Raw genomic sequence first — 13,307 nt, forward strand, 5'->3', positions numbered from 1 at the left:
TGAAGATCCCAGCCTCTTGTAAGACCTCATCTCCCACTCCTCTCACACCCCCTCACCTCCAGGCACAGCACTTGAAACAGATTTTTAGGAACCCTGAGGTCCTGTCTTAGACAGACAGCTGTCCCCTTTTGATGGAGCACGGTTTCCGTTTCACTCCATCGTTGATGAAACCTGTGTTACTTTCCCATGTCACCGCTCTAACAAATTGTCACAAACTTAGTAGCTTAGAACAATACAGATTAATTTTCTTAGAGTTCTTGAGTTCTGAATTCCAGAATGCATCTCACTGGGCTAAAATTGACATGTTGCAGAGCTGCATTCCTTCTGGAAGATCTGGGGAGAGTCTCAAATACCAATGATCGTTTGACATTTCCAGCTTCCAGAGGCTGCTTGCATTCTTTGGCTTGTGGTCACTTCCTCCATCTTCATAACCAGCAGCGTTGCATCTTCATCTCTCTTTCAGACTCTGGCCTCTGATCCCATCAGGCCATCTTCTGTGTTTCTGACTCTCCTGCCTTCCTCTTTTGAGGGCCCCTGTGATTACATTGGGCCCACCTGGATAATATAGGATCATCTTACCATCTTGATATTCTTAACTGAGTCACATCTGCAAAGTCCTTGCCATGTAACATAACGTATTTGCAGGTCCTGGGAATTAGGGACCTGGGCATCGTTGGGGTGGCATTGTTTAGTTTGCCGCATTTTCTCTTCTGCCTTTTCTGAAGACAGTTGCTTAACTTTCTTCTAATGATGCCATGGCCCCTTGTATGTTTTCCACTATGACATTCAGCCTGGTTCTGTCACAATTGTTCAAATGTCTGTCTCCCCAAGTAGCCTTATGGGTACCTTGATGGCTTAACCCTTGGTTGTTCATTCTCAGTGCCTAGTGCTGTAGCTGACACACAATAGCTGCTTGATAAGCATTGGTTAAAGAATGAGTGATGTTAGCTTGGGACTTTCAGCAAGATACTTCCTCCCTGAGCCTGGTTTCCTCATCTGTGAATTGATCTTGGAAGCCCTTTAGCTCCATGACCTTCTCCCACAGAGATTCCGAGGCTCAGTCAACTTTGGGCTTTGTTGTAACTGAGCTGGATTTGCCTTCTTGGGACTTCCAGGTGGCTCAGTGGTAAAGAATCCACCTGCCAATGCAGGAGATACAGGAGATGCGAGTTCTATCTCTGGGTCTGGAAGATCCCCTGGAAAATGGCCATGGCGACCCACTGCAGTATTTGTGCCTAGAAAATTTCATGAACAGAGGATACTTAGGGGCTGCAGTCCATAGGGTCGCAGAGTTGGGCACAGCTGAGCGCATATGCAGAGAGAGACCTGCCTTCTCAGACAGAACCATCTTTCTGCAATGTCCATGGAGGTGGCCTCTACTGGGGACCACAGCATATCTTTAAGTCCCCAAGGGTTACAACACATCACTCCAGAATGTGGGCTCAGCTACTGCAGAGCCTTGGGCAATAGTCTATGACAGCCAAGCACTTGACCTGGGTCTTGAGAGTAAGTCCTGTCTTACTTACAAAGACAGGACTTTGCTATCTTACACAGCAAAAAGACATGTCTAGACAAAAGTCACATGCCAAACAGGAGAGGGTTCGGTTTCCTCCCCCACTGCTTGGTAGTTGAACTCTTTCCAGAGCGGGGAGGCAATGGTGCCCATCACAGACAAAAAACCTACACGGCATCGTGGACTCAACATGGACACACAGACACATGGGGTCCGAAGGGCAGGCACACTGATGTACACCTTCACACATGTGGATGCAGGTACATGGCGCAGAGGCACATGGTCAGACCCAGTTGTACACAGTCATCCATCCTCTTTCTGTCACCAGCTCTCAGAACCATGGATACACAGATAGGCCAAGGCAAACACAGGCACATGCTCACCATCCCCTCTCTCTCACACACACATACACACAGACACACACACAGTCACCCCTCCCAAGATTTGAACTCTACAGCTGGGCTCAGCATTCCCACCCTTGGAGTAACCCAGGGACCCGGATGAAGCGACAGACAGTGGGTTCATTTCCTGTCTGGTGACAACTTGCCTATCTGGCCACCTCCTCCCTGACCCTCCAGCAGATGGCAAATTACGGAGCCCTGGGAGGGGTCAGGGCAGGGCCAGGCCGCCATTGCTGTGGTGCAGCAGAGGAAGCAGCTGCTCGTGAATTTCATAAACACGCGGCAGAGTCTTTCCTGGTTTTCCTCTCATGGGGGGTGTGGCTCAGCCAGCCGTCGCTCTTTTGTGTGCTGCTGTCTTCCTCCAGGATGTAGGGAAGGGCAAGGGTGTTCTTTGTCTCTGCTTCAGAGAGGTGACCTTGAGGGAGGAGGCAATCGAGGATGTGAATGGAAGAAGAATTCAGCGATGACAGGCCCCCCAGAGGAAACCGGGGTACAGAGAGAGTGCAACACACCTGAGGACACACGGTGGCAGAGTAGGAACCAGATCTCGGCTCTCCTGATCTTATCTTAAAAGATTGAACTAGGAAACCCCAACCATGTGCAGTCTATGCCATGAATTTGTGCGATGATCACCTTCTGTACCAGGAGATTTCCATCTGTTTCCACTGAATTTGTTCCCCACTGCCCAGGCACAGGGAATGGATGAAATAACCTCCTGAAACTCTCTGACCCTGCAAAAGCCTTGCTGTTTGTCCAGAAGCTCTGGGATGATCTCGCCACTCTGGGCCCCCATTCTCAGATGGGCAAGGGTGACAGGAACATAGGTGTGAGAAGAAAGCAGAGGCAAAGGTAAACTCTGCCCCTCAGTAGATAATGACAATTTGCAGAGTCATTCTGTTGGGTTGGCTAACATGTTCATTCCAGTTTTTCCGTAAGATAAAATCTCCTTTCTTATTCCCCTGCTGAGATGAATGGGGTGGATGCAAGGCCGACTCAGAAGGTGGGGAGTTGTATTCTCACCACTTAGTTAGATATATTGGCCAAGTTACTTCCTCTCAGCTGCCTCTTCCCATCCCACCAGATAGGGATGATACGTCTTAACACACAACCTCATCTTTGGATTGAGGAGTCAGTGAATTAAAGATGTGTCATGCTGGCACATGCAGCACATTGATTGAATGTTTATTACGTGTTAATGTGATGCTTCGTTTTAAATATTCACAAGCTGAAAAGAGTTGGTCCTTAAAGAGCTTATGGTTCAGTGGTTTCCCAACCACAGTCCATAATAAGAAATACACTGTGCATCATAACCCGTGAGAGGCAACTGTGCATGCGTGCTCAGCTGTGTGTCCAACTGTTTGTGACCCCATAGACTGTAGCCCACCAGCCTCCTCTGTCTATGGAATTTTCCGGACAAGAATACTGGAGTGGGTAGCCATTCCCTCCTTCAGGGGATCTTCCTGACCCAGGGATTGAACCCATGTCTTGTCTCCTGCATTGGCAGGCAGATTCTTTATCACTGAGCCACCTGGGAAGCCTAATAGAGGCACTGACACATAACTAAAATATTTCACAAAATAAGACACTTACTGTAGGTGATACAGTCTAATGTTTTAAATTTAACCTTTAAAATGCTGGTCTCTGGGATTCTCCAGGCAAGAACACTGGAGTGGGTTGCCATTTCCTTTTCTAATGCATGAAAGTGAAAAGTGAAAGTGAAGTCGCTCAGTCGTGCCTGACTCTTAGCGACCCCATGGACTGCAGCCTCCCAGTCTCCTCTATCCATGGGATTTTCCAGGCAAGAGTACTGGAGTGGGGTGCCATTGCCTTCTCCGAAAATGCTGGTAGTGACCACCTAATAAATTGATGTCATGACTTATTAATGACTTGGACTGTGCAGTTTAAAAAATGCTGCTCTAGTGGGAAGGACATAAAACACCCAGTGCAGTAGACGGGCAGAGCCATTAGGATGGGCTCTTCTCCTGGGGACAGTGGGGCCACAAGAAGGGGAGTGCTCCTTTTTCTTGAAGGTGATGGAAGTCTGGGAAGAATTCCTAAAGTAGGGGAATATTGAGCAGTGTATGGGTATTTTCTCTGAGATATGAAAGATAAGGAAGGACATTTCATGTAGGAGGAATAACACAAAGACTTGGGGATGGATGTGTATATGGTGTGACCTGTGACCCTAAAAATTTCAGAATGATGGAACATGTGGGATGCTTGGGAGAAGTCAGTTATAGTAGCCTCCTTTGCACTTTCCACTTCAAGAGGTGGCATTTCTGGAAGTGGCCTCCTGCTTCCTCCAGTCTCTACAATTCTTGGGTACTATGTTCCTGAACTCTGGCTGATGCTGGATCTAGCATCCTAGTGACCGAGTGTCAGCTCTCTGGGTCCCCTCTATCAGCTACCCTCCTCCGTATTAACTGAGATGTGCCCTCCTGTGAGGCTCTTTACAGGGTTCAGATGCCTGTCTCCTTCAGAACTGCCTATGACTTTCCTCCACTGCTCCAAACCCTCTTTCTTTGCATGGGACTAATTTCCTTCATGACCCTCAGTCTTGATGATGGTCATGAAGGACAATGACTGAGGATTTGAAGACCCTTTCATAGGCATGAAGTGTTCTTACATGAATCCTTCCACCTAAGCTTTACAGAAACTGTAGGAAGGTAGATTTTTAAATAGCCATAGCACACACGTGAAGGGCAGACCCATCATCTGAAATCACAAACCTCTTCGTCTTACACAAGTGCAAGCCTACACAAGAGTGTGCATTGGCCTGGGTCATACAGCAGTAGCAATTTGGGGACTAGATCCCGTAGCCTGATGTCTTGTGTGACACTCTTTCTACCTCATCAAGTTTCCACTCACGTACACAAGGAATTTACTCAGTATGGACACTGGTAAGTTCCCAGGGCCAAAAAGTCACTGACACTGGCCTTGTCAAGGTCAGAAAGTAATTACTGTAATAAAGTAACTCCTATTTAGTCAAAAGACAGGGCTGCCAAAGATGGCTTTTCTTTGCATGTGTGCTCACTCACTCAGTCGTGTCAGATTCTTTTGCGACCCCATGGACTGTAGCTCATTAGACTCCTCTGTCCATGGGATTTTCCAAACAAGAATACTGGAATGGGTTGCCATTTCCTCCTCCAGGGGAACTTCTGGACCCAGGGATCAAACCATGTCCTGCGTTGGCAGGTGGACTTCAGGTGTGAGGGTGAGCCAAGACCCAAGGCAAAGGAAAATTATTCTGTAATCGGTGCGATTGTTTATTATGGTAGATCAGGATGCTCGAAGGATATCTCAAGACCAAGGCATAGGGGGGTATGCAACAGGGACAGCCCATGGTTTCTAGCCTCACAAGGGGAGTGAGTGGACTAGATTTACACATGCTGGGCTCTGAGCACAGCTCATTCCCTTGAGTAGCTTGTTGTCTGAAATCATGACATCACATTTAAAGCACTGCATCTGCACTGAAGTCTAGGCCTCATACTAAGATTCAGTTCAGTTCAGCCGCTCAGTCGTGTCCGACTCTTTGCGACGCCATGAATCGCAGCATGTCAGGCCTCCCTGTCCATCACCATCTCCCGGAGTTCACCCAGACTCATGTCCATCGAGTCCGTGATGCCATCCAGCCATCCCATCCTCGGTCGTCCCCTTCTACTGCCCCCAATCCCTCCCAGCATCAGAGTCTTTTCCAATGAGTCAACTCTTCGCATGAGGTGGCCAAAGTACTGGAGTTTCAGCTTCAGCATCATTCCCTCCAAAGAAATCCCAGGGTTGATCTCCTAAGATGGAAGGTCATTAAAAGTTCAGTATGGGTACCGAAGAAAGCAGGTAAGAGCAGCTCAAGGAAGGGCTCATGGAGCCCCAGTGTACAGATAGGGGAGCTTCTCTCAAAGAGATTACAAGATGTCTAAGACACACAAGCCAGTGAATGGCAGGTCTAGCAGCCCATTTGATCATCTGGAGCTTGGTGAGCTCTAGGCAGGAAGCCCCTCAACTGGGCTGGGCTGTGTCCTCTGGGGAGTGGCATATCAGAGCTGGTGAATGCCAGCAACACAACACTGGAAGCATCTTTCTTTTTGATTGGCTGACTCATTCCCTCCAAAAGCCCCAGAAATTATTAGACTTGAGAGCAGATCCTATGTGTCCTATGGAAAACTCCCATTTCACATGGTCTTCGTGTCTGACTTGAATCGATCCAGGCTTTCACCTATTCATTCGTATTCTCGGTCATTTCTATTTCCCTCTAATTTTTCTTGTTTCTACTTCCTTCTCGTTTCTTTTCTTTCTACCCAAGAGGCTGGGGAAGAGAGGTGACTGGATGTGGGCAGGTACTGAACACACAAGCCAGTCATCTCCGCCGTTTGCTATCAAGCCCCACTTGCGCCTTTTGTGACACCACGTATTCCTTAAGTAAGCCTGAGGTATTGTATCCCTCATTTAGGTATTTTGCTGAAAGTGGCAGAACTTGGATTTGAAGACCAACTTGCCCTACTCCCAAGAGCAAAGCCTGTTACCGGTGCTGCATGTATAGGATGAGGAGTGGGAGATGTGACCTACTGGCACAGGAATAAGACTCACCGTTTATATAAGGAGACTCCTGTGCATGTCTCATCTCATCACCTCCAGTGGGATTCCTCCAGCCTGGAGCTGTCATGTTTGTGTGGAGCCTTGCTCTGGATGGAAGGACTACATTGTCCTGAGTGCTTGCCTCAATCAGATCACCATACCCTCAGATTGAGATCCTCTCTGACTCAGGAGGTCAGAACCATATCTCTAAGCCAATGTCAGAGGGAGCCAGAATATTAGAAGACAGAGGAAAGCAGAACTATAATTTTTTTCCCCCCTAGGATAGTCACCCAAACAGAGTTTTGATGGGAACAAGTGCAAGATTTCTAGAGTTGAAAACAAGACTAGGAAGAGAAACATAGGTCCCCCTGCACACACATCCACCCACATAAATATGCATACCTCTCTTAACCGCAGTTCTGGCCTCAACCTTTCAAAAACCCATCTTGCCTTCTTTGTCTTCACTGCGTGATGGTTGCACAGGACTCATCGTCTCCTTTTCTGCAACAGTGTCCTGACCAGTATCCCTGCTTTCAGGCGCCCAGCTCCCTTTCTGATGCCTTCTTCTTAGATAATCGTGATCTTAATGCAGGTCTCCCCACCGTGCTGCTTTCCTGCTTCAGCCTTGACCGTGGCTCCTCAGGCTCTGTCATCCTCCTTCTCAAGATCTGGCGCCCCCTCCGGCCCCCCTCACCGCTCGGCCCTCCCCACACTGAGCTTCCCGCAGCTCCTGGACTCACTCGGCTCCCTCCCTCCCTCTGCATGTACTACTCCCCTTGCCTAGAACAGCATTCCTGGCATTCACCACCTGGCTCCCTCCTACTTATCCTTCAAAGCGAAGCTCAAATAGACCACCTTTGGGGGAAGCTTTCTCAGCCCCTCTTCCCTCCCCTTCATCCTGGGTTAGATGCCGTGTTCTCTGTACTGCTTTAACACCCTGGCTTCCCTCTATCATAATCCTAAACCACGCTATTGTATTGCTCTATTTACCTGGATCTCTCCCTCATTGACCTGTGAGCTCTTAGAGGGCAAAGAATTCTGTCTTCTGTATAATTATCTTTATCATCTTAGGGCGTGGAACAGAGCAGATGTTCAATAAGTGTTTACTGATTGTGCTTTTCAAAAAGGCAATTTATGAAATGCAGAGAAGAGGAGAATAGGAATTGAAAGCATATGCTCAGGGAGAGAGATCTTAGAACTCTTAGTGGTGCTTGGCACATCGATTTTGTTTGCTGAGACTGTTGTCTGCTGGTACTTTCCCATGGCAGAGAAGTTCTGTGCAGTGGGCTATGGGCTGGGAGGGGGTTTGTCCCACACACCTGGGGTAGTCACCTAATTTGTACAGACCCTTCACAGCCTGGGCTTCTGGGTTTTCTTTCTGGGTGGAAATCATCTTCTGTGGAAAATAGAACTGCTCCACGACAAAAAGTTTTCAGTTTTTCTAGTCCTTTTTGTGTTCTGTTGTTCAAGCATGAAGAAGACAGAGCCCTGTTTGAGTCTCAACAGGATCATGTTTCATGATCCCCCAAAAAGTGTTTGTTGTAACTTCAAGCCACGCGGAAGGTGAAATATAGCTTACAGGGGGTCCTGCTGGACCAGTCTACTTTCCATCCTGCTGTGGGGCTGTGTGCAGTTGGTGTGGGAGGATTCGATCCCCCGAGGTCTGTAAGAGTTCTACATGGTGAGAAGATCCAAGGCCAGAGTGCCTGCTTCCAGTAGGGAGAAATGTAGAATTTCGACACCAAACATTTTATAAGCTCCTAGTGTATGCAAGGTTCAATGCAGTGTGCAGGTGATGCGGGATGATTGGGATTGGACTCCATCCTTAAGAAGCCTCCCATCAGAAGAAAGGCTGATGAGCAAAGTTTTGCAGACACAAGAGCACATGGCTTACTCTAGGCCCAGACATGACTTTGGTTCCCAGACAAGGTACACCTTTTATTGAACTATGTGCCAGACACAGGTTTAGAAATCTTATCAAGTACTTTCTCGCCTTTAACCTTCATTTCATTCTTATCTCGCACTTAGGAAACGGAAACTTTTAATATGCATTGGGTGTGAGCTCAGGAAATTAAATTGGGAAATCAGCCAGTAGACAGAGGTGGTGTCAGGATCTTGAAGGGAGGGATGTTTGTTTGAGGGTGTCCTCTGCTCTCTTTGCCCTCAGTAGATGGCATGCAGGCTGGAAGAAAGATCTCTAAGAAATGAGATCTGTAAGAGCCTTTATTTGGTGAGGCTTGCTGCTGGGCTAGAGAAAGTGGAGTTGAGAGCCAGCAGTGGAGGGACTGACTGAAACCTCTTCCTTGGGGACAGAGAGGAGGAAAGAGAAGGTAATTTCCAGGTAGCAATGAGGACATAGGTTATATACCTGTCAGAGAAGAGTTGAAAAGTTTTATTGATCTCTACATTTAACTGTGTTTGTTCAGATTTCTTATACTGAGGCATCTGAAAACCCCCTTCCCCAATTTTTGGTAGAATTCCCAGGCAGGGCAGCCTCAGGCCTCCTGGCAGGACTGAACAGACCTTTTCTCTCCTGAGTCTCAACTTGTCCCTGGCTACGAGACACACCTTCCTGTGCCACGGCTTTCACTGCTCACACCTCCTTAGAAAATGAGACAAAATGTTTAATTTTTTCCTTTGCAAAGGGTCCATTCAATTGCACTCAGAATGTAAATGTTTTCAAATGTTCCATTTTTTGACTAATATTTCACTTTCTTTTTCTTTTTTTCACTTTCTTATAACTTAAGAAATTGTCTGGCCCTTCTTATTTTTTTTCAACAAAGGAATAATAATAAAATGCTTGAGTAGGTCATCTATGAAATGGGTACAAAAACTCAAAAGGAACAAAGGATTTTGTGGTGGCTAGTAAGCCACTGTTTCCTTTTTGGCCTTCTAGTCACTGAGTTCTCCCAAGGTAACCAGTGTCCAGTGATAACCAGCATTCCCAGTGATTTTGGTTGCATTTTGCTGATGACTGTATCACTAGAGAGAACACTGTGGAAATTGGTTCAACAAAGGATACAAGTCCCTTCTGTGGTCAGGCTCTGGCTGTTACAGCCTTGGTGTTGGTGCAGTCTTACTAAGAACTTCATTTTTTTTTTTTGCCTGTAATGTGTCCAGAATGAAGTCACAGGGCTGTCCTTATTAGTGAGTGCATTACCATCTGCAGGACAAAGACTCTTCCATCCAGAAAGCTGTTAGACACAGGAACTTTGAAGTGTTTTAGTCCCCATTTTGAAACCCAGCCATATGTTTTGTATTAAATCACATGACTGACAGCTGCCTCTTACAGTTACTTAGTACAAACTCCTGTTGCTAACTTGCTCAAATGGGGATCTGTGTATTTACTTTCTCACCTAATACAAAGCATACATTTCTCTTACTTGGGTAACTGAGCAAGTTCTTGAATCTTTCATCATAAGCTAATTGAGGCAGAAACTCTGCCTAAGCCATCCTTATACACTAGTAAGTAAGCACTCAGTAAATGTTTCTTAATGATTCTAAGACGACTCAGTGAGGTCATATGCTCAGGAGGAAGGAGGTTGGGAATGAGTGATAGGAGAGTTTTCATTGACCTTTCCTCCGGGTTAGTTGCTGACTCCTTCAGCCAAGAGACCCTGGCTTCTTGACCTCCATCAGCTTGTTGACATCACTGGGCTTTCAGGAAAAAGTGATCATGACTACTTCCTTGCTCCAGTGCCTGCTGATAGGAATTCATATTGGCTGATCTCTTTGGGTTACACCCTAGATTCCTTTGTGAGGAAAGGGAAAGTATTGAGGACTAATGACGGTGACTAATGCTTCCTTTGTTTGAGAACTTATCTTTCACTGCTATTCATTTACCTTGAGAAATAAGGAAGTGGGGCGTGTAGATAGGGAGCACTGGACTGAGAGCCCATGGATATGAGGTCTGCTCCTACCCTGGCTGTGCACCTTTGGGCCTGTCACTACCCTTCTCTGGACCTCAGTTTCCCTCTCTGTGCAATAAGAATTGGACTCTGTGGTCTCCATGTTGTTGTGTGTTTAGTTGCTCAGTCGTGTCCGACTCTTTGCAACCCTTTGGCCTGTAGCTGCCTAGACTCCTCTGTCCATGGGATTTTTCAGGCAAGAATACTGGAATGGGTTGCCATTTCCTCCTCCAGGGAATCGTCCTGACTCAGGGATCCAACCCACGTCTCCTGTGTCTCCTGCATTGCAGGCAGATTCTTTACCTGCTGAGTCTTTGGGGAAGCCCTTAGTCTTCATGGTCCTTCCCTATTCAAAGTTTGGGCGCCCCTTTTCCTAAAGTCCACACTCCTAGGATCTTCCCTTTGCCTGTCCCCAAGGCCCAAAGGTTAATGACTGATTGGGATCTCTGATTTTATGCTTCTAGGTTTTCTTCGTGTCTGACCTCTTCAAGACCAAGACAACACTCTCCCTGCCTCCCTCTGCCATCAGGAAGGACATGCTTTCACCTGTGGACATTATCGACAGGAGCAATCACCACAACATGGTGTAGGTGCCACCCACCTCCTGAGCTGTTTTTGGAAATGACTGCTGACAGCAAGTTTTGCTGCTCTCCAATCTCATCAGACAGTAGAATGTAGGGAAAAACTTTTTGCCCGACTGACTTTTAAAAAGGAAAAAAAAAAAAAAAAAGTCTTACCTTGTGGCCTTCCAAAATAGGTAGCATTCACCTATATGGAAACAATAGCAAACTAACAGCAAGTGCGGGAATCCTGGATATGCAGTTGGTTTAAGTGTTCATGTTCTAGTGAACACGGGCTTGTTCTGGAACAAACACTAAGACGATTTGAGTAGAGTCTGCTGGTCACCTTTGTGACCTGAGGAATCCCAGGCCTGTTGGGAAAGCTCACATTCACCTTGTAGCACACGATGCCAGAAATAGCACTGAATCAGCAAACTAGCCATTGGGGGCTCCCCTCTTGTGTCTCTGTCCACACCACTCGATTCTCTACTGTGACTTTGGTTCAGGAAACCTGTTTGTTTGTTTTTGCTTTTAAATATAAGAAAAGAGCAGGTTTGCTCAGTCCAGCGATCAAATCCTGAGTCCAGATTCCCAGTCATGAGGCCTCATCACTCACTTCCTCAGCCCATAGGCCAGCAACCACAGTCCCTCACTTATAGTGATTAGGTGACTCTTTGTGGATGAGTGAATTTCACAAATAGCACAATTTTGGAAGAGCTGGAGGGTTCAGGCCCTCCTGGGTCTTCTCTTGACGCACCATCCTGTGATGCTGAACTGTCGGCTACAGGATGCTGATGTTGTGTACAGCAATCACCCGGGCTCTGGCACACTCAAGTAGTGATGATTAGCTTCGGCTACTGCTTTCTCCCTGGAAACCCTTGCTGGGTGCCCACCGGGATGGCCTCTGAGGGCCTGGAGACGAGCACAGATGTGGTCTGCCATCAGCTGATGGAAAGCAGCCTTCCATGCAAGAGATGGAGGAACGAAGAGGGCAGAATGAAAAATGAAGCAACCCTTTGGCTACTCACAGTCTGAATGAGCCAGAGTAGCAGACGGTCTCATATCCCAGAGGCGGCCCTTCCAGATAATGGAGTTGACAGGGGCAGGGTCTCTGGGAGAGCCACTCTTGCTAAGCTGTGTAAAGCACTATTGTCTTGGGGTTGATCTCTAGGGCAGTTCTTGGTAGGTTCTGCTGGGCAGAACACGTGGGTTAAATCTCCGTAGAGTTTCCTCATCCTCTCTCCATAAGTGTCCTTCCAAGCAAGGTCCCATTTGAGGCAGCAGTCAGGGACCACTTCTACTGAACCTTTGAGGAAAGGAGGAAGGAAAAAATGCTTTCAGATCTCGGATGCACACCTTTCAAAGGGCTAAATGTAACCACATGGGTCAACCACATGCACAGCCTTACTACAGAAGCCGTCCTTTCATTTCAACTTATAGCAAGCTATGATTTTTATATATAAATATTATATAAATAATGTATAAAACATTAAAAGTTAACTATGTAAAATATTATTTCTGAAACAATTTTAGCTATATCCACTATGATTATAAACTGTGTCTCGACCTGTGTTATTTACATTAGCTGCTTAAAAAAGCATGGAATTTAATTTTTTTTTAATATCAACTAAAATACCGTAGTTCTGTGGTAGATGTTTTTACAATGAAAGAAATAACTGCAACTAGAGAAAACTGTATAAAAACATTAAATTGCCAGTATTTTTGTAAGGTTCCATTTTGTAAAGAGAATAATATTCAAAGACTTTTGTAGAATACAAAGTGAAAACTTGTATCTGCGAAACTATACGTGTATTAAATGTGCTTTTTAAATAAAAGCTCATAACAACTAAGGAGGGAGCTGGAGACGTGGAATGGTTGATGGGGTTGTTCTCGGTGGTTGGGGGCTGGGAGGAGGCCATACTCCTTCAGGAGCTCCCCTCTCCCGCAGGACACCACCGTGGAATTCTCTCCCTGGGAAATACAGTGGCTGCGCTGTAGATACTGATGCCCTGAGCTCTTTCATCTCCAAGAGCAACACTGTTTGCAGAGTGACGCTCTGGTCCTGCTCTCCTCACAGAGAGCCCTCCTCTTCTAAAGAGCTTTTGTATTCTAAAGGGAGGTTTCCCCAGGGCGGGGGGGTTGTGGGTCCCCCAAAGGCAGATAAGGAGCAGGCTGTCGATAAGTTGTGCTTGGGGAGTTCACTGAGGCAATGCTTTACACAGCCAGCGACATCAAAGGCAGGAGGGTGCACTGCTAAGAGTGGCATTTCGCTCCTGCTTTTCCTCGCTGATCCCCTGAAGAAGGGAACAGCTACCCACTCCAGTATTTTTTGCCTGGAGAATTCCACAAACAG

At 46.7% G+C, this 13,307-nt stretch overlaps 1 protein-coding gene across 2 annotated transcripts in view; it reads left to right on the forward strand.

Moving 5' to 3' along the window:
* The window catches only part of PLPP3 (phospholipid phosphatase 3), a 92,287-nt gene extending 79,483 nt beyond the window's left edge, over positions 1-12,804 (forward strand). For both annotated transcript variants that reach the window (XM_040231057.1, XM_040231058.1), the window contains one exon: positions 10,859-12,804. In XM_040231057.1, the coding sequence (XP_040086991.1) occupies positions 10,859-10,984 (126 nt within the window). In that variant the 3' untranslated portion in view covers positions 10,985-12,804. The remainder of the gene's footprint in view (positions 1-10,858) is intronic.
* Positions 12,805-13,307: the final 503 nt, after the last annotated feature.

The sequence above is a fragment of the Oryx dammah genome, unplaced genomic scaffold (genome assembly GCF_014754425.2).
Source record: "Oryx dammah isolate SB20612 unplaced genomic scaffold, SCBI_Odam_1.1 HiC_scaffold_28, whole genome shotgun sequence".
Classification (NCBI taxonomy): Eukaryota; Metazoa; Chordata; class Mammalia; order Artiodactyla; family Bovidae; genus Oryx; species Oryx dammah.